Raw genomic sequence first — 26843 nt, 5'->3', positions numbered from 1 at the left:
ACAGAGTGATCTATTCCTATATATTATATAGAGTCATTACACACAGAGGGATCTATTTCTATATATTATATAGAGTCATCACACACAGAGGGATATATTTCTATATATTATATAGAGTCATTACACACAGAGTGATCTATTTCAAGTGTATATTTCTATTAATGTTGATGATTATGGCTTACAACCAATGAAAACCCAAAAGTCATTATCTCAGGAAATTAGATTATTATATAAGATCAACTGAAAAAATTATTTTAAACTCCGAAATGTTGGCGCTACTGAAAAGTCTGTACAGTAAATGACTCAATACTTGGTCGGGGCTCCTTTTGCTGCATGAATTACTGCATCAAGGCGGCGTGGCATGGAGGCGATCAGCCTGTGGCACTGCTGAGGTGTTGCTTTGATAGCAGCCTTCAGCTCATCTGCATTGTTGGGTCTGGTGCCTAATCTTCTTCTTGACAATACTCCATACATTCTCTATGGGGTTTAGGTCAGGCGAGTTTGCTGGCCAATCAAGCACAGTGATACTGTGGTTATTACACCAGGTATTGGTACTTTTGGCAGTATGGACAGGTGCCAAGTCCTGCTGGAAAATGAAATCTGCATCTCCAAAAACTTTGTCAGCAAAGGGAAGCATGAAGTGCTCTAAAATTTCCTGGTAGACGGCTGCGCTGACTTTGGTCTTGATAAAACACAGTGGACCTACACCAGCAGGTGACATGGGTCCCCAAACCATCACTGATTGTGGAGACTTCACACTAGACCTGAAGCAGCTTGGATTGTGGCCTCTCCACTCTTCCTCCAGACTCTGGGACCGCGATTTCCAAATGAAGTGCAAAATTTACTTTCATCTGAAACCACCACCTTGGACACTGAGCACAGTCCAGTTCTTTTTCTCCTTGGCTCAGGTAAGATGCTTCTGGCGTTGTCTATTGGTCATAAGTGACTTGACACAAGGAATGTGACAGTTGTAGCCCATGTCCTGGATTCATCTGTGTGTGGTGGCTCTTGAAGCACTGACTCCAGCAGCGGTACACTCCTTTTAAATCTCCCCCAAATTTTTGAATGGCCTTTTCTTAACAATCCTATCAAGGCTGCATTTATCCCGGTTGCTTGTGCACCTTTTTCTACCACACTTTTTCCTTCCACTCAATTTTCCATTAATATACTTGGATACAGCACTCTGAACATCCAGCTTCTTTAGCAATGCCCTTTTGTGGCTTATCCTCCTTGTGGAGTGTGTCATTGACTGCCTTCTGGACATTTCCAAAAAAAGAAAAAAGTCCACAGCACCTTGGTTAAAAGACTTATGTGCCTATGCAACAGCACAATTAGCACCTCAGGAGCGCACGTCCAAGATCAAGGGATCACTTGAAATAACATACCAGCAGTAAGGATGACAGCGTTCCTCTGGGTGAAAAAACATACAATTCTTTATTCCATCAGTCGTTTTACAGCAACGTTTCGACCTGGTGGTCTTTGTCAAGCTTGACAAAGACCACCAGGTCGAAACGTTGCTGTAAAACAACTGATGGAATAAAGAATTGCATGCTTTTTCACCCACAGGAACGCTGTCATCCTTACTATTGCCTTCTGGACATTGTCAAGTCAGCAGTCTTCCCCATGATTGTGTAGCCTACTGAACCAGACTAAGGGACCATTTTAAATGCTTAGGAAGTCTTTGCAGGTGTTTTGTGGTAAATATTCTAATTTTCTGAGATGACGACTTTTGGGTTTTCATTGGCTGTAATCAATAATCATCAACATTAACAGAAATAAACACTTGAAATAGATCCCTCTGTGTGTAATGACTATATAATATATGCGTTTCTCTTTTTCTATTGAATTACTGACACAAATTAACTTTTTGATAATATTTTGATATAATTTATTGAGATGCACTTGTAAGTTACAAAGTTGCTTATTTTCATGTGTAAAATTGATTTATTAAATAAAACGACAGATACGCTTTAAGCTGGGCTTATTCCATTAGATTTGACAAATTCTTTGCAATAATGATCAAACGAATATTTGTTAACATATATGGAAAATCTTGCAGGAGAGGATTTTTTCCCCCAGAGTGCTTACTAATATAAACGGAGACATTTTGCTTTAAGTCATTTGGTTGGTCCTTGCACACGCCGATAATCAATATTTTATAGCAGCAAAAAAAATAAATAAAATAAAAGGACGCAGTGTAGACCGGTGAATATAGCATGTGCCGTAATGAGTGATAATATGATTACTGCGCAGATTTCTTCAGAGGAAGAGAATACGCACCTGCTGAGCATATCCTGGAGGCACATAGATTGGGGGAACTGAGCCATTCGGTGACATCATAGGGACCTGAGCAGGACCTGCAAAGAGAATAACACACCGTTTAGTAAGAATAGACAGACATAAAACCATCAAGAAAAATTGTACAAATATCAAAGGAGGAAAAGAGGAAACAGAAAAAAAATACAACTTTATATCAGGAGATTTAGGAAGACCCGTCCACGGAAAACCAAACACAATGATCAGTGTCCAAACAGGAGGAAAATGCAACACATTACATAACTGGAATGAAAACACTCTTAAAGGGAACCTGTCACCAGTTTTTCGGCCTATAAGCTGCGGCCACCAACATCGGGCTCTTATATACAGCATTCTAACATGCTGTATATAAGAGCCCAGGCCGCTGTGTAGAACATAAAAAACATTTTATAATACTCACCTAGAAGGTCGCGCCGATGCATAAAAGTCAGATGGGTGGCACCGTTCTCTGGGACCAGCGCCTCCTCTTACGGCCATCTTGGTCCTCCTCCTTCTGAAACCTGTGTGTATGACGCGTCCTATGTCATACACACAGGCCGGTATTCAGGTCCTGCGCAGGCGCATAAAGGCAGATCAAAGAATTGTAGTGCGCCTGCGCGGGACCGGCGAGTGTGTATGACGTAGCATGCGTCATGCACACAAGCTTCAGAAGGAGGACAAAGATGGCCGAACAAGGAGGCGCCGACACCGGACAACGGAGACGCCCATAAGACCCATCCACCGCACTGACAATTAGGTGAGTATCATAAAGGTTTTTTTTATGTTCTACACAGCGGCCTGGGCGCTTATATACAGCATGTTAAAATGCTGTATAGAAGAGCCCAGTGGTGGTGGCCGCAGCTCATAGGTCGAAAAACTGGTGACAGGTTCCCTTTAAAAAGAATGGTCACCAATGTAGACACATTGGGAAAACTTGCAACTTTATTTAACCCCTTAAGGACGAAGCCAGTTTTGTACTTAATGCCCAGGCCATTTTTTTGCAATTTTGACCAGTGTCACTTTATAAGGTTATAACTCTGGAACGCTTCAATGGATCCCGGTGATTCTGAGAATGTTTTTTCATGACATATTGGGCTTCATGTTAGAGGTAAATTTAGGATGATATTTTTTTATTTTATTTGTGAAAAAATCTGAAATTTGACAAAAAAATTAAAAATTTTGCAAGTTTCAAACTTTTAATTTTTATGCCCATAAACCGGAGAGTTATGTCACACAAAATAGTTAATAAATAACATTTCCCACTTGTCTACTTTAGATCAGCGCAATTTTTGAAACAAAATTTTTTGGGGTTAGGAAGTTAGAAGGGTTCAAAGTTCATCAGCAATTTCCGATTTTTTCAACAAAATTTACAAAACCATTTTTTTAGGGACCACATCACATTTGATGTGACTTTGAGAGGCCTGGGTGACAGAAAATACCCAAAAGTGACACCATTCTAAAACCTGCACCCCTCAAGGTACTCAAAACCACATTCAAGAAGTTTATTAACCCTTCAAGTGCTTCACAGGAACTAAAGTAATGTGGAATGAAAAAAAATAAAAATTAACATTTTACCTAAAAATGTTACTTTAGCACTAATTTTCTTACTTTTTCAAGAGGTAACACCAAAAATTGGACCTCACACTTTGTTACCCACTTTCTTATGAGCGCGCCAATACCCCACATGTGGTCAGAAACCTTTGTTTGGGTAAATGGGAGAGCTCGGAATGAAAGGAGCAATATTTGAATTTTGGAAAGCAAAGTTGGCTGAAACAGATTGCGGGCACCATGTTGCTTTTACAGATCCCCTAAGGTACCTAAACAGCAGGAACCCCCCCTCAAGTGACCCCATTTTGGAAACTAGACCCCTTAAGGCTTCTATCGAGGGGTATACTGAGCATTTTGGACCCACAGGTACTTCACAGATTTTGATAACGTTACTTTGTCATATTGAAAATTGTAATTTTTTTCTCAAAAATGTTGCTTTAGCATCAATTCTCTCACTTTTTCAAGAGGTAATTCCAAAAATTTGACCCAAATGTTTGTTATCCACTTTTTTATGAGCGCGGTGATACCTCACATGTGGTCTGAAACCTTTGTTTGGACAAATGGGAGGGCTTGGAACGAAAGGAGCAATATTTGAATTTTGGAAAGGAAATTTGGCTGAAAAAGATTGCGGGCACCATGTTGCATTTGGAGGACCCCTAAGGTACGTAAACAGCAAAAAACCACCACAAGTGACCCCATATTGGAAACTAGGCCTCTCAAGGAATTTATCTAGATGTTTGGTGAGTACCCTGAACCCCCAGGTGCTTCACAGAAGTTTATAACGTTGAGCCATGAAAATAAAAAAATAAAATTTTACCACAAAATTGTTACTTCAACCAGGTAGCTTTTTTTTTCACAAGGGTAACAGGAAAAAAATCACCATGAAATGTATTCTGCAATTTCTCTTGAGTTTGGTGATATCTTATATGTGGTGGAAATCAACTGTTTGGGCACACGGCAGGTCTTGGAAGGGAAGGAGTGCAATTTGACTGAACATTTGGCTGGAATAATTAGTGGACGCTATGTCGCATTTGGAAAGCCCCTAAAGTGCCTAAACAGTGGAGGCCCCCCACAAGTGACCCCATTCTGGAATCAAGAAACCTCAAGGCTTTTATCTAGGTGTATATTGAGCATTTTGAATCCACGAATACTTCACAGAAGTTGATAAGCTTAGGTTGCCATATTGAAAATTTTCTTTTTTTTCACAAAAAGGTTTCTTTAGCATCACATTTCTCACTTTTTCAAGAGGCAACAACAAAACGTGGACCCCACAGGTTGTTATCCAATTTCTTGTGAGCGCAGGGATACCCCATATGTGGCCAAAAACCTCTGTTTGGATATATGGGAGGGCTTGGAATGGAAGGAGCACCATTTGAATTTTGGAAAAGTTGAAATAAATTGCGCGCACCATGTCACATTAGCAGGGCCTCTTGGTTACCTATACATTAGAAACCCCCCACAAGTGACTCCATTTTGGAAACTGGACCCCTCAAGGATTTTATTCAGGAGTATAGTAAGCATTTTGAATCCACAGGTACTTCACAAAAATGTTGCTGTAGCAACGAATTTCTCACTTTTAGGCTATGTGGCCATGATTCAGCGACATGGCGTCCAGTACACAGTGTCAGCCTTCCTACAGAGATGTGAGTGTTGTCCACGGGAGAACGCAGCTGCCCATGCCCACGATTTGGGTTCAGGCTGCTGTGGACTCTAGTTCTATGCTACCTGCAGAGCACACTCATCTCCGCAGCATAAAATTGACATGCTGAGGCTCGGGAAGCTGCGCCACAGGTCGGTTTATGCTGCGGAGAAAAGAAGCACAGTGGGCACGGGATTTCTAAAAATCCTTCCACTGTGCTTCTATTGCACAACGCAGCGTTATGGACGCAGGGAAAACACTCTGCGCCCAAAACGCTGCAAACCCTGATTGTGGGCACATAGCCTAAAATGCTACAATGGATGAATGGATAGATGTCAAACATATATAACGTCCCACCCCCCTGCATATTCTAAGCTGGCGCCCTTTAGTGCCCTTTCATGTGGCACTAAAGGGTGCCTAGCCTTGTATTTAGCCCAAAAAGAAAAAAAAATTAAAATAAATGACGTGGGGTCCCCCCTATTTTTGATAGCCAGCTAGGGTAAAGCAGACAGCTGTAGCCTGCAAACCACAGCTGACAGCTTCACCTTGGCTGGTGATCAATTTGGAGGGCTCCCCAAGCTGTTTTTTTTTTTTAATTATTTATAAATAAATAATTAAAAAAAAAACCAAAAAACGTAGGGTCCCCCCAAATTAGATCACCAGTCAAGGTGAAGCTGACAGCTGGGGTCTGGTATTCTCAGGGTGGGAAGAGCCATGGTTATTGGACTCTTCCCAGCCTAAAAATAGCAGGCCGCAGCCGCCCCAGAAGTGGCGCATCCATCAGATGCGCCAATCCTGGCGCTTCACCCCAACTCATCCCGCGCCCTGGTGCGGTGGCTAACGGGGTAATAAATGGGGTTGATACCAGATGTGTAATGTCACCTGGCATCAAGCCCAGCAATTAGTTATGTCACAGCGTCTATTTGATACCAGACATAACTAATTGACAGTAATAATAAAAAAAAATTGACAACAAAAAAAATTTTTATTTGAAAAAACACTCCCCAAAAACATTCCCTCTTTGGCCAATTTATTGAAAAGAAAAAAAAAAAAATCAAGTCCCTGCTGTAATCCATTGTGAAAGTCCCGCGGCGATTCTGGACCTTCTAGAATATGGGGGGCACGTTCAGGGAACGTATCCCCCATTTTCTAGGAGTGCAGACCATCCATTTGAGGAGAGTGGGTGCAAAGAATTTGCACCCACCCTCCCCGGGTCACAGCTACAGACTCTGTGCAAGCAGCAGCAGCCAGCGTCTGAGTCACAGACACAGGAAGCTGACAGCCGCGCTCTGCACGTGTGACCGGCGTGCACTGTGAAGGAGCCGGAAGAGGGGGCCGCGGGGAATCAGAGCTAACAGGTACGGGGGACACCGAGGAACACCGGGGTGGGAATAGGGGGTGACCTGGCAGGGCCTGGGGAGCAGGTTTCTGTCGTATGTGTCATAGCACATGCGACAGAAACCATAGGAAAGTGGGAAATGCGGCCGGCGCGCTGCTCTGCGCGCCGGTATGTGCAGCGCCATGTTAGATTTTCGGGAGGAAGGGGGGGTGGGGGGACACTTTAGCGACACCGGGGGACCGGAGAGGACCGGGGGATGAGATTTATCTCCCATCTGACATGTTTGTTTATGCCAGATGGGAGATAAATGATTTTTTACCGGCGCGGTCATTTACTGTAACCTGATCATCGGTATACGGTGTATACCGGTCATCAGGTGAGCGGGGACCGGAAAAACCGGCCAGAATCATGATCTCCAGGGTCTCTCAGCTACCCCCGGCAGCTGAGACCCCGGAAATTTTCTGACTCTGGGGGGCGCTAGACCTTTTTTTCTGACCGCCGTTAAAAAGCGGCGGATCGGAAGAAGTACCCTAATTTGTCGCCGTTAAAAGGCGTATCGGCGGTCGTTAAGGGGTTAAAGGGGTTATCCGGCTTCTTTGACTTTTTTTTTTTTATTACCCTATTGGGCTACATTGGGGCAGGTAAGTAGATAGAGACCACTTACCTGCCCTGCTGTCAGCCCCTCTCCCCCGGCTCAGAGCGGTCATGTGACCGCTCCTGCCGCGATTTTACTGCTTCCGGTCATTTCATGTCAACATGGGCAGGACCATGTTGACATGCAAATGTGGAACAGCATGTCGCCGCCCTGCTGGGCTGGTACAGTGCAAGGAGTCACCGCCCCCTTCCCTGCACCCTCCCACACATTCCTCCGCACCTATGTTACTCTCCAGTAACCTCCCCCTGCACTTCTGTGGGGTCCGTGACCTGGGGGCGGGGCCTGGCGGCAGCTGCAGCGGTGTCAGCTCCTGCAGCGGTGTCAGCTCCAGCACCGGGCCCCCTGCTCAGGATCACACATTCAAATGTACCGGCATCACAGATCACAGATGCCGGTACATTTGAAAGTGCTGATGAGAAGCAGCGCAGTGCTGATGAGAAGCAGCGCAGCGCTGCTTCTCATCATTGTCCCTCCCGCTGTCTGTGCTCTCTTCAGCACAGTGGTGACGTCAGAGCACAGACAGCGTGCGAACGTGCAGGAGCGGCGGGGACTGAGGATGGGTGAGTATGTACTCTTTACATGTGTTCCCGATGGGGATGGGGGGCGGGCGGTGCAGAGCCATACGTGTGCGTGTGCAGAGCCATATGTGTGCGTGTGCAGAGCCATATGTGTGCGTGTGCAGAGCCATATGTGTGCGGTGCAGAGCCATATGTGTGCGTGTGCGGTACAGAGCCATATGTGTGCGTGTGCGGTGCAGAGCCATATGTGTGCGTGTGCGGTGCAGAGCCATATGTGTGCGTGTGCGGTGCAGAGCCATATGTGTGCGTGTGCGGTACAGAGCCATATGTGTGCGTGTGCGGTACAGAGCCATATGTGTGCGTGTGCGGTACAGAGCCATATGTGTGCGTGTGCGGTACAGAGCCAAATGTGTGCGGTGCAGAGCCATATGTGTGCGTGTGCGGTGCACAGCCCGATGTGGGGCTGTTATTTGCAATGCTGTAGTGATAATAGGTCAGATGCTGGGGCAGAATATACTGACAGGGAATGTGTGTGCAGGGGGCGGGCAGAGGGCAAGGCCGGACACTGGGGTGGGTGGTGACAGCTCTGACTGAGGTTTGGCACAGGAAGTGGTCAGTTTGCTGGATCTGAATGTAAACAAGAAGCTGCAGAGAATAAAGGGTGAATTCAAGAGGAACAAAAGTTAGAAAACAAAATATAACAATGTAGGTGTGACTTATATGACAATACAGCACAGATTAGCTTAACAAAAATTTTTGAGTTTATGTCGGATAACTCCTTTAATCAACATCTAACTTTAAAGGCAGAATTTAACCCCCCAAATTGTTAACATGCCTTTTCATCTCTTGCAAAGACAAGGCCATCCATACATTTTAATAAAGCAGTCTGTTCTTTTTGAATCAATATGCAAATGAGGCTGAAGTGCTTTTGACATATTGAAGCACTTACCAAACATCTGCTCTTTCAGGCTCAGTTTCCTGCTCAGCCCCAGTTTTTGCTGTTTGACTAAGGCTATGTGCGCACTAGGCCGTTTTACCCACGGATTTGCTGTGGAAATTTCTTGAGAAAGGTTTTAAATCTTTCTGCAGACATTTCCCAGCAAAACCTATGGGAACAAAAAATAGCTGTGCGCACACTGCGGATTTTTCTCAAGAAACTTTCTTGAGAAAATGAGCATGTCCATTATTTTCTGCAGGTACCTGCGGAATACCCCCGGAATTTCACTCCATTCACTGTAATGTAATCGCGAAATCCCGGGGGTATACCGCAGGTAGCAAATGATGTGCGGTATACCCCCGGTATAGCCGCGATTTACCTGCGGTAATGCTCATCGCTCCCTGCGGTTTTGCAGAGAGGGATGTCATTATGCCAGGAAGAGGAGGCGGAGCAAAGTAAACACAGACGTCACACTCCCTGGACGCCACACAGAAGCGCTTCCGTGTGACGTCCGGCGGGTGCCCGTGCAGTCTGTGGTCCGCTGCAGCCCCGCCACTGCACGCACAGCAGTGTCAGTGTCTGCCCGCAGTATCAGCGGCTTGTCACCCTGCAGCGCAGGCAGACACTGACACTCAGCAGTGCGTGCAGCCGCGGGGATGCCGAGCGCTGCTGTCAGGAGCTGAGATGAGATCATTACCCGCTGTGATGATCTCCTGCCTCCTGACATCACCCCTGTCACTGCCGTCTATGCCCGTTTTGCGAGCGGCCCGAGACTGTCACTAGCGGTGACGTCACGGGCTCTCGCGATACTGCTGACAACGCGGCGGGCATAGAAGGCAGTGACAGCGCTGATGGCAGGACTGCAGGAGATCATCACAGCAGGTAATGATCTCATCTATCCTCCTGATAGCAGCGCTCGACATCCCCTGCAGTGACCTGGGCTATTGACGTTAGCTCAGGTCACTGCATTGCTCTCCCAGCCAATGGGGAACCTTCTGTTCTTCATGGACTGGGACATGGTATGGATCGCCGTGGGACGCCCCCCCCTTATTGGATTACGCCGGACGTGGAATTGATTGTTCTTATCAATAAACTGGTGAAAGAGGGAATGTGGGGAGTGTTTTTTTTCAAATAAAACTTTTTTGTTGTCTATTTTATATTTCTTACTGACTGGGTTTGTGATGTCAGGTAGCTGATAGACGCGTGACATCACTAACCCCAGGGCTTGATGCCAGGTGACATTACACATCTGGCATCAACCCCATATATTACCTCGTTTGCCACCGCACCAGGGCAACGGGATGAGTTGGGGCGAAGCGCCAGGATTGGCACGTCTAATGGATGCGCCACTTCTGGGGCGGCTGCAGCCTGCTATTTTTAGGCTGGGGAGTGTCCAATAACAGTGGACCTCCCTAGTCTGAGAATATCAGACCACAGCTGTCCGCTTTACCTCGGCTGGTGATCCAATTTGGGGGGACCCCACGGTTTTTGTTTTAAATTATTTATTTAAATGTAAAATAACAGCGTGGGGTGCCCTCTGTTTTGGATTACCAGCCAAGGTGAAGCTGCCAGCTGTGGTTTGCAGGCTGCAGCCGTCTGCTTTACCCTAGCTGGCTACAAAAATAGGGGAAACCCCATGTCATTTTTTTTTTAATTATTTATTTTTTGGCTAAATACAAGGCTAGGCACCCTTTAGTGCCACATGAAAGTCACTAAAGGGTGCCAGCTTAGAATATGCAGGGGGGTGGGATGTTATATAGGTCTTTCTCATCTATCTATCTCTCTATTCATCTATCCATCTTTCCCTCTATCCATTATCTATCGATTATCTACCTATTATCTATATTATTTATTTCTCTTCAGCATAAAAAAAACGCAGGGACCAACCTGCGGCAAAATCGCGGTAAAATTGCATGTGTTTTTCCCGCGGATTTGGTGCGTTTTTTTACCGCAGGTGCGGTAATCTTCAACTCTCAGAAGTTTCTCAAGAAATTTTCTTGAGAAAAATCACTTTTCTAGTGCGCACATAGCCTAACAGTTCCTTTGCTTGTAGTCACACAGCGTCTGTTTCGGGGGCAGGCTCGTCGACGATTTTTCTCACAATGCGCACCAGCAGTACGCTCTCTTGCCAGCTCTTAACTCCTCATCAGAGTTGGCGAGGGAGCATACTGTCGCTGTGCATTGAAACTACGTCAGAATTAACAGTCTGCACATGCTCAGTAGAACAGGGACTATCCCAGCCCCTGAAATGGTTGCAACTGAAGCTTTGTTTCAGGGTGGGGACACGTTGCGGCTGTGACCACAGCTTCTTTCCCTGATCAAGTTTCATTTGAATATCTCAGCATGCACTGGGGATTCTCAAACCAAGCATCATCAAACAGTAAGCTGGTAAAAATAAATAGGGAACAGTAGGAAATTTTAAATGAAAGTTTATTAGAAGGAGATTCGTCTCGGACCACCCCTTTAAGTCCTAGTGGGTGCTATCAGAAAGTTTGCACTGGGGTGTGTACCTTTTTCCCCTTGTATGATGCTAACCAGTTATATGTAGGCAGCAACACTAAAAAAAATAAGAACAATCTCACCATAGCTTAGAGCGGGTTTCTTGGTGTGAGAGATGTATAAGGACAGACAGCTCTGATCTCCTGGTCTAACCTCCTGCTTGATTAGAGTGCACAGATAACTAACACCTAAGGCTCTCCTAGGGTGAGGGGTGGCACAGTTGAGTTTAACTATGTTACATTACAACCTTTAATCTGCTCATCTCCCAGCCCGTCACCTCTGCTGTGCTGCCCCTCCCCTCCCACTTGTCTGGAGATATATCAGTATCACACTTCTGTCTATTGTGCTCAACTTGCAATCCCACTGCAATGAGAGCAGAGCAGGGTCTCATTACATATGATATAGCAATTCATCCAAACAGGCAGGTCACTTCTGTGTGAGACGTAATGATCCCACTGATCTCACTACAGAGAGGTTACAAGTTGCTTGAGCACAGCAGACATAAGTGGGATACGGACGCACTCAGTAGTCAGGAAAGTTGATAAAAGGGTTTTCAATGTGACACATACAGTTAAAGGGGATGTCCACTACTTGAACAACCCCTTCTCATTTCCTTTTTTCACCCCCATAAAAATAAAAAAGTATATACTCACCTCCAGTACAGCCGCGGTTCCAGCGATGTCTAAAACTACATTCCCGTGGCCCATGTGACACTATGACACACGAACCCCGGGACTAATCAGCAATCCGTGCCTGTCTCCCTGCCTTTGGACATTTGAACAGTATGTGAGCGCTTCGAAGCCTGAGAGGAGGAAGCCAGCCCTGATTGCTCACGGGGTTTATTTTTTATGGGGCGTACAAGGGAATGAGAAGTGGATGTCCAAGTAGTGGACAACCCCTTTAAACTCAGTTGCACTGCCCCTCCCCCCATACTGACTCATGCAGGAGGTTGTTTTTCTTGTCTTTTAGAGCTCATTCAGATGACCGTTCCGTTTGTCGTGGTCAGTTCCTGTTTTTTTGCGGACCTACTGACAGGACCATCTTTTCAATGTCTTTTGTGTATGATCGGATGGCACACTGAAGCACTTCCATGTACATCCGTTCCTACAAAAAAAAACAACAAATCGGAATCTATATGTCCATTCCGTTATTATGGAACATGTCCTATTCTGTTCCGTAATAAGGGACTGTGACTCAATACAAGTCATTGAGTCCGCAAAATCCCCGGAAGCCGCATGGAAGCCCTTTCGTGTGACCTCCGTTGGGTGCCCTTGCGGTCTGTGTCCCGCTCGCCGCCAACCCCACAGCTGCTCGCACTGCAGTGTGTCAGCATCTGCACGCCTGATGTTAGTGCTAGTCACTGACGTCTATGCCCACTGCATTCTCACATCAGGTCTCGCGTGCGGTCCGAGACCGTGACTAGCGGTGATGTCACAGGCCGCTCGCGATACTCAGCTCATTACCACAGGTAATGTACCTAGTTAACCTCCTGACAGCAGCACTTGTCATGCCCTGCGGTGACCTGGGCTGACCTAATTATGTTAGCTGAGATCACTGCACTGCTCTTCCAGCCAATGGGGAACATTCTGTTCTTCATTGACTGGGACAGTGAGTATGGATTGTCGTAGGACACCCTTATTGGAGTACACCATACATGGATTTTTTATTTCTTTTCAATAAATTGGTGAAAGAGGGAATATGTTGGGGAGTGTTTTATCAAATAAAAATTTGTTTGTAGTCTATTTTTTTTTCCATTACTGACTGGGTTAGTGATGTTGGGTATCTGATAGACGCCGTGACATCATAACCTCTGGGCTTGATGTCAGGTGACATTACACAGCTGGTATCAACCCCATATATTACCCAGTTTGCCACCGCGCCAGGGCATTCGGGATGTGCCGGGTAAAGTCCTAGGACTGTTGCATCTAATGGATGCGGCAATTACGGCTGGCTGCTGGTTTATATTTTTAGGCTGGGGGGCTCCCAATAACGTGGGTCTCCCCAGCCTGAGTAAACCAGCCAGCAGCTGTGAGGCTTTATCTTGGCTGGTATCAAAATTGGGGGTGACCGCACGTCTGTTTTTTCTTTTATTTATTTATTGTACTGTACGATATAGACCAGGCCACTGGCAGCTGTGATTGGTTGCAGTCAGACGTGCCCCCATGCTGAGTGACAGCTGTCTGACTGCAACCAATCACAGACGCCGGTGAGCAGTGAAAGCAGTGAATATGAAATGAGCCTAATGAGTGGCCAGCTTGGGAAGAACAAAGAGCTGCTGTGGGAGCAGTGTGACACCCGTGCCGATGATCAGTGAGTATGTAGCACTTGCTCCTACCCCTTTGCGCCAGATTCTGTTCCCCATAGACTTTATATGGGGACCAGCATCTGGCCAGATACCCTGGACTGTATGTAACTCTCCTTCCGCGTTTTTTGCGGTTCGCAAAAAATTGGAAGTCACACGGACTGTATACTGAATGGAACGGGATGGATGTGGTTGTCACAAGGATGCCACACATCCGTGGAAAAACAAAACAGTTTTTTGAGAACCGCAAAAACGGAAAGGTTGTGTGAATGTAGCCTTAGTGTTGCTGACTGCTTATGAATGGCCAGCATCATAGTACGCAGAAGTACACTATCATATATATTTACATTTTGGCAGATTTAACTTTTACAGAGGCAGCGATACCAAAATGTTTTTCTTCTTTAATTTTAAACGTAGAAAAGAGGGCGATTAAAATTTTACTATTCTTGAAATGGTAATTATTTTAAACATTTTAAATTTTTTTTTATTTTTTTCATCCTTCGGAGACGTGAAGCTGCAATCCTTTGATGTCTTATTCTATATACTGTAATAACAGTATTGTATATCTATACTGTTCTGTATATAGGTTAAACGGTCTGTATATAGTGCTGCTCGGCATCACAGCTGTACCAAGAAAGCAGGACCCTCGTCTGCCATGGAACCCTTTTTGGCTCCCTGCAATCACTCCATTTAAATGCCACGATCAGTGATTGATGGGCCGGCATCATCTGGTGAAAAGGCAGCAAAAGGGGCTAAGATATGCTCACTTTGGATCGGGCTCAGTCCCCTTCACATTTACGGGCCCAATTAGTGCCTAGGTGTTAGTGCTGTGGTGCAGTATCGGACACCTCTGGACATCTTATGAGAAAAATCCTCAATAAATGAGCTATAGGGATGGACACGGTATCAGTGTGAATCAACTGAATCCGTGTCTGCACTACTCAAGATTCAACTATAGGACAAAGAGGAAAACGAGTAATTCTGCAAAATACAATAATTTTTTATTAACACTAGAAGTCCCAGGAATTTCGAGCTCCATAGGGTTCCAATGGTAGAAATGTTAAATGACCCCTCTCTGGGACTTCTAGTGTTAATGAAGATCACACACACAACATAACACAATATCACAAGAGTGTCTTCCTTCTTGAGAAAGCAACAGTATCTCCGCGAAACACACGTTGGTGGCGATCCTGCATCTTTTATGGGTATTTTGTACTGATGTTGTGACTGAGCCTGGGTTCCCCTGTGACTGCACCTGCACTTTAGATAATTTTCTAACCATTTTTGTCCAAGCATGGCCATACTGGGGACCCTGTCCAGCCATATGCACTTGCACTTTATTAGGTTTTTTGGCAATCTCTACAAATTTTCTCCAAAACTTTTGCCTCTTTTCCTCTTCCCTCTTTATTTCAATAATCAACCTTGAGGTTTATTCCATGTTTCACTTATCAGTGTTTTTGGATTGATTAAAGGTAAATGGGAATTTGATACCAGCTAGTATTCATCTGCTTACTATACATTATGTACTCCCCCTTTATCTTTTGGTAGATTTTATCTTGTGATATTGTGTCATGTTGTATGTTGTATAATATTCATACAGAAATAGCAGGTATGCAGAGCCTGCACTGTAGGTGTCTGGCATAGCTTATTTAGGCTGCTTTCACACATCAGTTTTTTGCCAGCAGCCACAATCCGGCAAAAACATGAAAAAACGGATCCGGCGTCTGATGCCGCCGGATCCGTTTTTTCCCCCATAGACTTTCATTAGCGCCAGATTGTGCCAGATGGCCTTGCATTTAATCCATTGTTTGCCGGATCCGGCAAAATTTACTTGTGTGGCGGCCGGATGAAACGTTGAGGCTAATTTCACACATCAGTTTTTGGCATCAGGCACAATCCGGCGTGTGCTTGATGCAACGGATCCGGCGCAGAATATGCAAAAACTGATGTGCCTGATCCTTTTTTTTGACGGTTCCAATATACCTGATCCGTCAAAAAACGGATCTGGTGCATCCTTTTTTTTTGCATCCTTTTCGTCCATTTTTTTGCTGGATCTGTTTTTTTAAATACATTGGAGCATGCTCAGTTTACAAAAACGGATCCGGCGGCCGCATCCGTTTTTTACCGCATTACGCCGGATCCAGCATCCATAGGTTTCCATTGTAAAACACGCCGGATCCGGTGCGATGCATTTTTTTTGCCAGACAAAAAACGTTACAAGATACGTTCCCTCCGGCCGCCGCTTTAGGCAATTATGACTGATCCGGCAAAAGCTGGATGCAACGCAAGGCCATCAGGCACAATCCGGCGCTAATACAAATCAATGGGGATAAAACGGATCCGGCGCTGGATCAGTTTTACCCGTTTTTTTCCGGATTGTGCCTGATCCTGATGGAAAAAAACCTGTATGAAATTAGCTTGACGTGAACGTTTTTGTGTCCGGCAAAAAAAAAAACGTATCGCGCCGGATCTGGCACCGTACGGCGTGTTTTATAATGCAAGCCTATGAACGCTGGATCCGGCGTAATGCGGCAAAAAAACTGATCCGGACGCCAGATCCGTTTTTTTTTAACTGAGCATGCTCAGTATCACACCGAATCTGTCAAAAAACTGAAGGAACTGATGGAAAAAACTGATGCAACTGATCCATTTTTTCGCCGGATTGTGCCTGATGCCAAAAAACTGATGTGTGAAAGCAGCCTTAATGGCAAAGACAACATCTTTATGGCAAAAAAAATTTAAAAAAAATATCAAAGAATACTTATTAAAAAAAATAAGCAATTACAACAACTTCGAGCACTGCAGATCTCTATAATCTTTGCAGCTGCTGCTTCAGCCATGATGGCTCTGAAAGGGTTACACCAGAGCTGTCACACTGATGGGGTAAGAGCTACCTTGCTGTAGCCAGGGGTGAGACCTGACATTTCGCTGGATTTGTTAACTCCGCACTGGAGACAAGATGAAAACAATGTCATTTTTTTCTATTTAAATGCACATCAGTGGAGAGCCGGGTGATTCAGCAGTCGGAGGAGTGAGTCAGAAGACGCCGCACAATGCAGGCAGCACTCAGCGGCACGTCCTCGCCAGTGATGGCTCCTGATCACTTCCCAACAGCTACTGTCTGCATTGTCACAAAACCTGCCAGATCTGCTCATTCACTGTGCAGAGCCAATATATCCAGACAGCCTGCACACAGCGAGGGGCGCCGGTCTCTCCCAACATATGGAGGCGTGCCGGCAGGTGCACCCATTGTGGATGTGCATACATAGGTGTGTAATCAGAGTCGGGAGGCCTTACCACTCATGGCTGTAAAGAGAACAGAGGAGCCGGGTCCTGGGAGAGCAGAACACACGTTAGCAGGCACTGTGGGAAACAGGAAAGCGAGCCAGCAACCACATGACCAGGTCACATGACACTGGCAGGGTGAGCCCGGACCATTGTGTGCAAGGAAAGAAACTGGTCTGTCAAGAAGAATGACTGGATACAGTGTCAGTAAGAGAAAACTAGAGAGTCTGATCCTAAAAAAAGGAACAAAATAAACCTTCCTGACAGCGGAGTACAAAATTGTACAGATTTTGGTGCACATTTATTGTCCAAAACCTTCTCTTCTGCCTCTGTCCAGTGCTAACGCTTTTCGGGTCCCCTCCAGTAATGACGTAACACATCTGACCGCTGCAGTCTGTCACTGGCTGCACGATCAGATTTTGCTGCAGATTGGGGACTAATGCGCAGCAAAATCTGCTATTGTAGGGTGTGAATTCTGGGCAGAATCTGTAGTGAAATTCACCAGGATCTAACAATATTTACATTGGAAAGAGCAAAATCCACAGTGAAAATCAACAAAACAGAAACATAAAATCAGAAGGCTAATGACATTTGTGTAAATCGTATCCTCTTGGCCTCTACTGTCATTTTTCTGTTTCCATCTCGTGTGAGCCATAACCAAATAGGTTGTGAGAGGTATTTGCCAAAAATACAACAAACAAAAAAAAAAAAAAAAAACACAAAACTTAAATCAGCTGCTCCACCCAGCTGGTCACCAGAAGAAGCAATCCAAAAAAATCCAAGAAAAATCCAGCAATCCCAAATAAAAATTCCAAAACTTTATTTCACATTTTAAAATTGCATACTTAGGACTCCATTAAAAGGAAAACAGAGGACGCGTTTCGGATCCAACAGATCCTGACTCATATCTCATACACCGTGTGCAGAATTATTAGGTAAGTTATATTTTAGAGGAATTTTTTTTTATTATTGATCAACAACTATGTTCTCAATCAACCCAAAAGACTCAAATATCAAAGCTTAATATTTTTGAAAGTTGGAGTGGTTTTTATTTTTAGATTGGCTATCTTAGGAGGATATCTGTTTGTGCAGGTAACTATTACTGTGTATAATTATTAGGCAACTTAATAAAACCCAAATATATTCCCATCTCATTTGTTTATTTTCACCAGGTAAACCAATATAACGGCACAAAATTTAGAAATAAACATTTCTGACATGCAAAAACAAAACCCAAAAAATTAGTGACCAATATAGCTACCTTGTTTTCTGATGACACTCAGCAGCCTACCATCCATAGATTCTGTCAGTTGCTTGATCTGTTTACGATCAACATTGCGTGCAGCCGCCAACACAGCCTCCCCGACACTGTTCCGAGAGGTGTACTGTTTTCCCTCCCTGTAGAGCTCACATTTTATGAGGGACCACAGGTTCTCTATGGGGTTCAGATCAGGTGAACAAGGGGGCCATGTCATTGTTTTTTTTCATCTTTCAGACCTTTACTGGCCAGTCACGCTGTGGAGTCGTTGGATGCTTGTGATGGAGCATTGTCCTGCATGAAAATCATCTTTTTCTTGAACGATACCGACTTCTTCCTGTACCACTGCTTGAAGAAGTTGTCTTCCAGAAACTGGCAGTAGGTCTGGGAGTTGAGCTTCACTCCATCCTCAACCCGAAAAGGTCCCACAAGTTCATCTTTGATACCAGCCCATACCAGTACCCCCCTCCACCTTGCTGGCGTCTGATTTGGAGTGGAGCTCTCTGCCCTTTACTGATCCAGCCTCTGGCCCATCCATCTGGCCCATCAAAAGTCACTCTCATTTCATCAGTCCATAAAACCTTTGAAAAATCAGTCTTAAGATATTTCTTGGCCCAGTCTTAACGTTTTATTTTATGTTTCTTGTTCAAAGGTGGTCGTTTTTCAGCCTTCCTTACCTTGGCCATGTCCCCGAGTATGGCACACCTTGTGATTTTTGATACTCCAGTAACGTTGCAGATCTGAAATATGGCCAAACTGGTAGCAAATGGCATCTTGGCAGCTTCACGCATGATTTTCCTCAATTCATGGGCAGTTATTTTGCGCCTTTTTTGCCCAACACGCTTCAGGCGACCCTGTTGGCTATTTACCATGAAACGCTTGATTGTTCGTTGATCACGCTGCAAACGTTTGGCAATTTCAAGACTGCTGCATCCCTCTGCAAGACATCTCACAATTTTGGACTTTTCAGAGCCCGTCAAATCTCTCTTCTGACCCATTTTGCCAGAGGAAAGGAAGTTGCCTAATAATTAAGCACACCTTATATAGGGAGTTGCTGTCATTACACCGCACCCCTCCTCATTACAGAGATACACATCACCTAATTTACTTAATTGGGAGTTGGCTCTCAAGCCTTTACAGCATGGAGTAGGACAACATGTATAAAAATTATCATGTGATCAAAATACTCATTTGCCTAATAATTCTGCACAGAGTGTATTTGTAGTCACCAGCAGGCTTGGACTGCCCACAGGAGAGCAGGAGTATCCTCCGGTGGGCCCCTTTGCAGTAGTAATGTCATATTAAAATAATCAGTAGCTGCCACAATACACTTTTTTCCCTATGTAGAGAGAGAGAGGAAGCAGCTCATGAATCATTTTACAAACTACCCAGTATATAGTTATATAGAAGCATTGGTACATTTGTGAATGTAATATTTGCATGTAGTTGATCAGTGTCCCGCAGAGTCAATGTTTTTGGTGGGCCCCTGCTGCCCCAGTCTGACACAGGTTAACAGTAATAAGCCTCTATGCTGTGAGCCTAGACTTCATCCCCCCTTTATCATTTTGCAAAAACACCCAGAAGGGGAGGAGAACAAACATCTGACACGTGAGCAGGCCCCACCCACTTTTACTGCAGTCGTAATGTGAGCTAGCACTACATTAGGCTTTCACAGCAAATGCCAGCAGCTGCTCCCCCTAGTGTTTAAAAGTGTGATAAGAAAACTTGTTACATTTTTAATATTTTACAATTAAAAAAAAAAAAAGGTAAAAAAAAAAAAAATAATAATTTGCATTTTTTCAATTGTTGAAGAAAATAAATTCCCTTTAAATTACACTATGTAAATTAGCTGGACACTTTTTTCTTTATGTAAATAGAACGTGTGAAAAACAAAAAATCATCAACAAAAACATACAAAAATAACGAGCACGATAACTGTTCTCACAAGGCAGACTATTTTTTAAAAAAATATAAGTATCAATTACTGCTGTATCCCATTTTTGCTATTGATGTCCAAAAGGGGTAGGGACGGCACATACAAAAGCTGTGGAAAACCTGTTTCTTATGAACATCCTGAAACGCTTCCTTACTGCACCATTGGTTAACATCACATACTTTAGTAGCCTTGCTGAGACTTGTGTGCATTTTATACTCCTGTATCATCTCCCGGACACACGAGTGGTTTGTCGGAATCTACCTCTGAGGTTTCTGACAGCAGCTGCTATAAAGGAGGCAGCCATAATGAAAAACACTAAAAGATGTGGAGGTCTGGAAAGATGCAACTATAAAATCAGTCTAAACTTCCCAGACCCACAAATACAAAATTCTAAACTCAAACTCTAAGGGCCTTGTTATAAGGAATAAAAACAGTTTGTCTATAAAACTTTAGCAAGAGATCAAACTATACTGGACATTTTCATCAGAGTGAAAAAAAATCAGAGAACAGCGGTTTCAGAGGTGCAGATAGCCCTGCCAAACACTTATACCCCACACGTGTGCTCTTCCTTAACTTCTTAAAGGGGTATTCCATTCTCCAAGATCCTATTTTAAGAAAGAAGAAAAAAAAGAATAAGGAAGACGAAGGAAGACGGAAGAAGAAGAAGACGGAAGAAGAAGAAGACGGAAGAAGAAGAAGAAGAAGACGGAAGAAGAAGACGGAAGAAGAAGACGGAAGAAGAAGACGGAAGAAGAAGACGGAAGAAGAAGACGGAAGAAGAAGACGGAAGAAGAAGATGGAAGAAGAAGACGGAAGAAGAAGACGGAAGAAGAAGAAGGAAGAAGAAGACGGAAGAAGAAGACGGAAGAAGAAGACGAAGACGAAGACGAAGACGAAGAAGAAGAAGACGAAAGAAAAAGAAGAAGACGACGGAAGAAAAAGAAGAAGACGACGGAAGAAGAAGAAGACGGAAGAAGAAGAAGAAGATGGAAGAAGAAGAAGAATACGGAAGAAGAAGAAGAATACGGAAGAAGAAGAAGAATACGGAAGAAGAAGAAGAATACGGAAGAAGAAGACGGAAGAAGAAGACGGAAGAAGAAGACGGAAGAAGAAGAAGAAGAAGAAGACGGAAGAAGAAGATGGAAGAAGAAGACGGAAGAAGTAGAAGAAGACTAAAGAAGAAGAAAAAAGAATAATGAAGAAAGAAGAATAGCAAATTCATCCAATTAGAAATGTAGTATAGTTCTTCTAATTCACCATGTTGCTTACCTCATGTGCAGGGCATTGTAGGACCTTAGTCACTAGAGGTCATAACCATGGATACCTAAGCTCCTGCAATGCCTTGAACATGAGGTAAGCGCCAGTGAAGCAGAGGAACTACTACATTATTAATTGGAGAATTGGACATATTTGCCAATATTTTTACACCTACTACATATTTGGAAAGGATCTTGTAGATGGGAATTCCCCTTTAAGGCCCTGTGCGCACTGGAAAATGGAATTTTCTCAAGAAAATTCCGCAGGTATTCAAAGATTACCGCACCCGCGGTAAAAAAAAATGCGGCAAACCGCACCCGAAAACCGCATGCGGTTTTCCGTGGTTGGCTGCGGTTTTACCGCGGTTTTGCCACATGCGGGTTGGTATGTGCTTTATTGCATTCAATGCAATAAAGCACATTGAAGAAAAAAAAAAAAAAAAGTCATTTCATTCTGAGATAGAGAAATAGACAGAAGAATAGATAGAAGAATAGATAGACAGACAGTGGGATAGATAGAAGGATGATAGATAGAGTCCCTGTGAGCACACTCTGCATTTCTCACGGTCGGCAGTGAGTTCACATTACCGGCCGTGGGAAATGCCCTGTGGTTACCTCTGCTGTCTCGGTGCGAGGCTGCATTCGGCAGTGTCTGTGTCAGTCGCGGCTGGATGTAAGCATCGCAGGACGCCGGAGCTGTGGATTACGCCGGAGCTTTGTTTCGGGAGGGGTTAATAAAAGGGTGAACGAGGCTTGTTTGTGTTTTATTTAAAATAAAGGATTTTTCGGGGTGTGTTTTTTCACTTTACTTACGGGTTGATCATGTCAGCTGTCTCATAGACGCTGCCATGATCAAGCCTGGAGTTAATAGTGGTGATCCGCCACCATTAACCCCTTGTATTACCTTGACTGCCACTGCTACACGGCAGCAAGAAGAGCCGGGGACACTCCGGTACTGCCGCATAATGCATGCGACAGTCCCGGGGCAGCTGCGGCTGATATTCTGGGCTGCGGGAGGTGGGAGTGAGGCGTGGGACATTAACCCTGCCCCTCGCCCTCCCCAGCCTGAGAATAACGGGCCGCCGCTGTATGCTTACCTCGGCTGGGCGGTAAATATGCAGCGGAGCACACGTGTTTTGTTTTCTATATTTCCGTTTGCTTTCTATGTGTGTTCTATGTGTCTGTGTGTGTTCTATGTCTGTGATGTCTGTGATGTCTGTGATGTGTGTGTGTGTGTGTGTGTGTGTGTGTGTGTGTGTGTGTGTGTGTGTGTGTGTGTGTGTGTGTGTGTGTGTGTGTGTGTGTGTGTGAGATCTGTGTGTTTACTCTCTGCACGGCTTCCTCTTCCTGTAATGACATCACTTCCCTGCAAAACCGCAGACAAGCGATGTACATTACCGGAGGTAAACCGCGAAATACCGCAGGGAATAACGCAGGAAAACGCAGTGAACTGCACGGAATTTGCTGCCTGCGTTATTCCCTGCGGGATTTCACGATTACTTTGGAGTCAATGGAGTGAAATCCCGTAGCGACGTGCGGAAAATAATTGACATGCAATTGTTTTTGCTGCGGGAATCCCGCAGCAAAACATGCAGCTGTCAAAATCCGCCCAGTGCGCACAGGATTTTTTTTCCCATAGGTTTTGCTGGTGAACCACTGCAGAGATGTTATGAACATTTTCTGCAGCGAAACATGCAGCAAAACCGCAGAAAATCTGCGGCAAAATCCGGTAAGTGCGCACAGGGCCTAAAGGTTATGTGTAGCTTTTTTTAAATAAATCGTATATGACAACATTTTATTTAATTAAAACAGTTAAATTAATTTCTTAATATTTGTAAGCTTTTAAATTAATTTTTAAATCAGGAATGGCTGTTCATTGGCTATTTGCTTGTAAGTGTTGCCGCAGCTATGGCTCACGCAGGGCATAGGAGACTACGGTTGATCTACGACCGATCTCCTATGTTGCGGCCGTCGTATCAGTTGTGCACCACCCTCGCTCGCTGAGGTCTCAAGTGTACAGCTGGAGGGGGAGCCCGGTATGATGTTTTTGGGGCCCAGTTCTATGCACTGAGCTCCACTCCTCCTCTACTGCCAGGACCTCTCATCTCACTCACCGCTCATGATCTTGGTCAGTTGAGGTGCTGTGTTTGTATCAGAGTGAGATCACCGACACAACAGGGTGATTACAAATGTTATTTTAACCCCCTTCTTTGCTAAATAAAAAAAAAAAATCTGGAGTGGAGGAGTGAGATCAGCAGTTGGTGACTATTTGCAGATATGCTGCTTACTACTATAGCTTTTTCTTTTCCTTTCGGAAACTGCTCCCCTTTGGGTCTAAAATTGCAAACTATTCAAATTATACTTTTACGTTTTTCATATTCTCCATCTTTGAAAAACTATACATTGTTTTGAGAAAAAAAAAAATAGTTTTCAATTTCAGTTGAACACTTTTTTTTCCCGTCACATTCATTTTGAGCCTTTAGGACACAGCATTTTTTTTTAAAAAAAAAATTTGTTTTAAAAGTTTAGCCATGGTAACATTCCAGAAGAATTCATTTTTATTTATTTAGTTTTTCTGTTGATGTAGCTGGATAAAGGCTTTTTTAGGGATGAGATATTTGCCAATGTCTGGATTTTAGGGTACATACAACATATTCAGTACGGTATCTTTTATTAACTCTTAGTTTGGAGAAATAAAACAAAAAAAAAAAAAAAAGACAAAAGAACAGAAATGCTGCAGAAAAAAGGTGTTACCTAAGGGGCCCTTTGCACACTACAACATCGCAAGCAGATGCTGCGATGCCGAGCGCGATAGTCCCCGCCCCCGTTGCAGCTGCGATATCATGGTGATAGCTGCCGTAGAGAACATTATCGCTACGCCAGCTTCACATGCACTCACCTGCCCTGCGATGTCGCTCTGGCCGGCAAACCGCCTCCTTCCTAAGGGGGCGGGTCGTGCGGCGTCATAGCGACGTAACACGGCAGGCGGCCAATAGAAGCGGAGGGGCGGAGATGAGCGGGACGTAAACATCCCGCCCACCTCCTTCCTTCCGCATTACGGCCGGGACGCAGGTAGGAGATGTTCCTCGCTACTGTGGCTTCACACACAGCAATGTATGCTGCCGCAGGAACGAGGAACAACATCGTAACATCGGTCTTTCCCAAATCATGGGAATGTCCGATGCTACTCCGATGATACGATTACGACGCTTTTGTGCTCGTTAATCGTATCATCTAGGCTTTACACACTACGATATCTCCTGCGATGCCGGATGTGTGTCACTTTCGATTTGACCCCACCGACATCGCAGCTGCGATATCGTAGTGTGCAAAAGTGAGCCTTAAGGTTATGTGCACACAGTGCGTTTTATCCCAGTTTTGTCACAAACCTGCCAGCAAAGTCAATGAGAATCCTGACGTCTCGTGCACGTTACTTGTTTTTACCCTTGAACATTTGGTGCAGAATCTGCAGCATGGCGATTCATGGCATTTTTCCACCCAAATGCATGAAAAACGTGACTTTTTCTGCTAGGAGATGCAAATTTGGTTCAGAAACATCGCCCAACTATGGGTCAGCAAGATTTACTCATAACCATTTTTATGTCACCATACGCCGAGCCATACATTTTACACATTTTCCATTAATGGAGCAGTATCACGGCTTATTTTTAAGTGACATGTATTTTTTGCTTTCTTTTATCACTAATTGACATGCTAACTTTATTCTGCAGGCTGATATGTCCCAATTTATATAATTTTGGCATTTTTGTTACAGTCAAAACAGAAAAAAAATTATATACTTATTTATTTTTATTTATTTCTTTTAGGAGGGGGGGCTTTCCATATTTTGAGATCTATTATTTCTTTTATATTTGCACAGATAGTTCTGGGATTACGTTTTTTGTTTTTTTTTGGCACACGCTGTATATTTCACTAGTGTCATTTTGAGGTGCAAACAAATTTTTTTTGTCACTTTTTATTTTATTTTTCTTGTGAGGCTGGATGAGCAAAACTCCATAATTCTGGCATTTTTTTCCCTTAAAGTGTGAACTGTTCATGATAAATAGAAATTAAATCTACTTTTAAAAAATGGGTAAAAATGGGTCCGTACAATTAGAATATCAAATTTATAGATTTTTTGGGAATTTTACTACTCGTCCACAAATTAATCATATTTTTGTGTCATGCTCTTAAGGCTGCTTAACACACAGCGACATCGCTAGCGATCGCACCCGCCCCAGTCGTTTGTGCGTCACTGGCAAATCGCTGCCCGTGGCGCACAATATCGTTAGTACCCGTCACACATACTTATCAGCCTAGCGACGTCGCTGTGGCCGGCGAACAGCCTCTTTTCTAAGGGGGTGGTTCATGCAGCGTCACACCGACGTCATACAGCAGGCGTCCAATAGAAGTGGAGGGGCGGAGAGCAGCCGAAGGAAAGACACGCCTACCTCGTTGCCGGAGGACGCAGGAACGGTGTTGTTCGTCGTTCCTGCGGTGTCACACATAGCAATGTGTGCTGCCTCAGGAACGACAAACAACCTCCGTCCTGCACCAGCAACGATATTTGGGATTAGAACGACGCGTCAACGATCAGGTGAGTAATTTTGATCGTTAGCGGTCGTTCGTGCGTTTCACACGCAACGACGTCACTAATGAGGCCGGATGTGCGTCACGAATTTTGTGACCCCGACGACATCTCGTTAGCGATGTCATTGCTTGTAAAGCCCCCGTTAGAGCCATATGTTTGTTTTCATTTATAGCGCTGTATGTGGACTTGTCTTTTGTGTAACAAGCTTTAGTAGTTATTGGTGCCATGTTGGTATGTATATAACTTAATAATTTTATTTCATTTTTTTGTAAAGCGAAATTAAACACAAACGGCAATTCTGGTGGTTTTTTTCCCAAAAAAATTGCGATGTTGACCATGAAAGAAAAATCATGACAGTCTTATGGTATATAATGTCACTTCAGATGCAGCAATGTTTTTCTCTAGGTTAGACCACTTTTTAAAAAGGTGGAAAACTAGAATTTTGGGAAGGGTGTCTTTACTGCATTAATCCCTTAAAATGACTTGAACATGTGATCTTATTATTGCATCAGTAATACACGATAGTACCTATGCAGTGCTGTGTATTACACTATCCTGACTGCCTATGAGTCCTGTCTTCGGTGGGATCCGATTGGCTACACTGTATGTAATGTCACGCTTTTTGTGCAAAATCCATGTGTGATGGTTAAAAATAGAAGTGTTTTTTTTTTTTTGTTTTGTTTTTTTAAAGTAGAGCATAAGAAAACATAAGAATCATTAATTAGATCTGAAACAATTTTCATAAACCCAAATTTTGCACACCTATGTTATTGAAAGATTGATGC

General features: G+C 44.1%; 1 protein-coding gene across 6 annotated transcripts in view; it reads right to left on the bottom strand.

The window, feature by feature from the left end:
* Positions 1–26843, bottom strand: part of FNDC3A (fibronectin type III domain containing 3A) — a 356645-nt gene that overhangs the window by 101269 nt on the left and 228533 nt on the right. For 5 of the 6 annotated variants that reach the window (XM_075337265.1, XM_075337266.1, XM_075337267.1 and 2 more), the window contains one exon: positions 2281–2357. In XM_075337265.1, coding sequence (XP_075193380.1) covers positions 2281–2357 — 77 coding nt within the window. Of the gene's footprint in view, positions 1–2280; positions 2358–17029; positions 17096–26843 lie in introns of those variants that run through there. The other variant, XM_075337270.1, reaches the window with a different exon arrangement.

The sequence above is a fragment of the Anomaloglossus baeobatrachus genome, chromosome 2 (assembly GCF_048569485.1).
Source record: "Anomaloglossus baeobatrachus isolate aAnoBae1 chromosome 2, aAnoBae1.hap1, whole genome shotgun sequence".
NCBI classification, from domain to species: domain Eukaryota; kingdom Metazoa; phylum Chordata; class Amphibia; order Anura; family Aromobatidae; genus Anomaloglossus; species Anomaloglossus baeobatrachus.
Note: the sequence above shows the minus strand (reverse complement) of the source record. Positions and strands in the feature narration are given on the sequence as shown.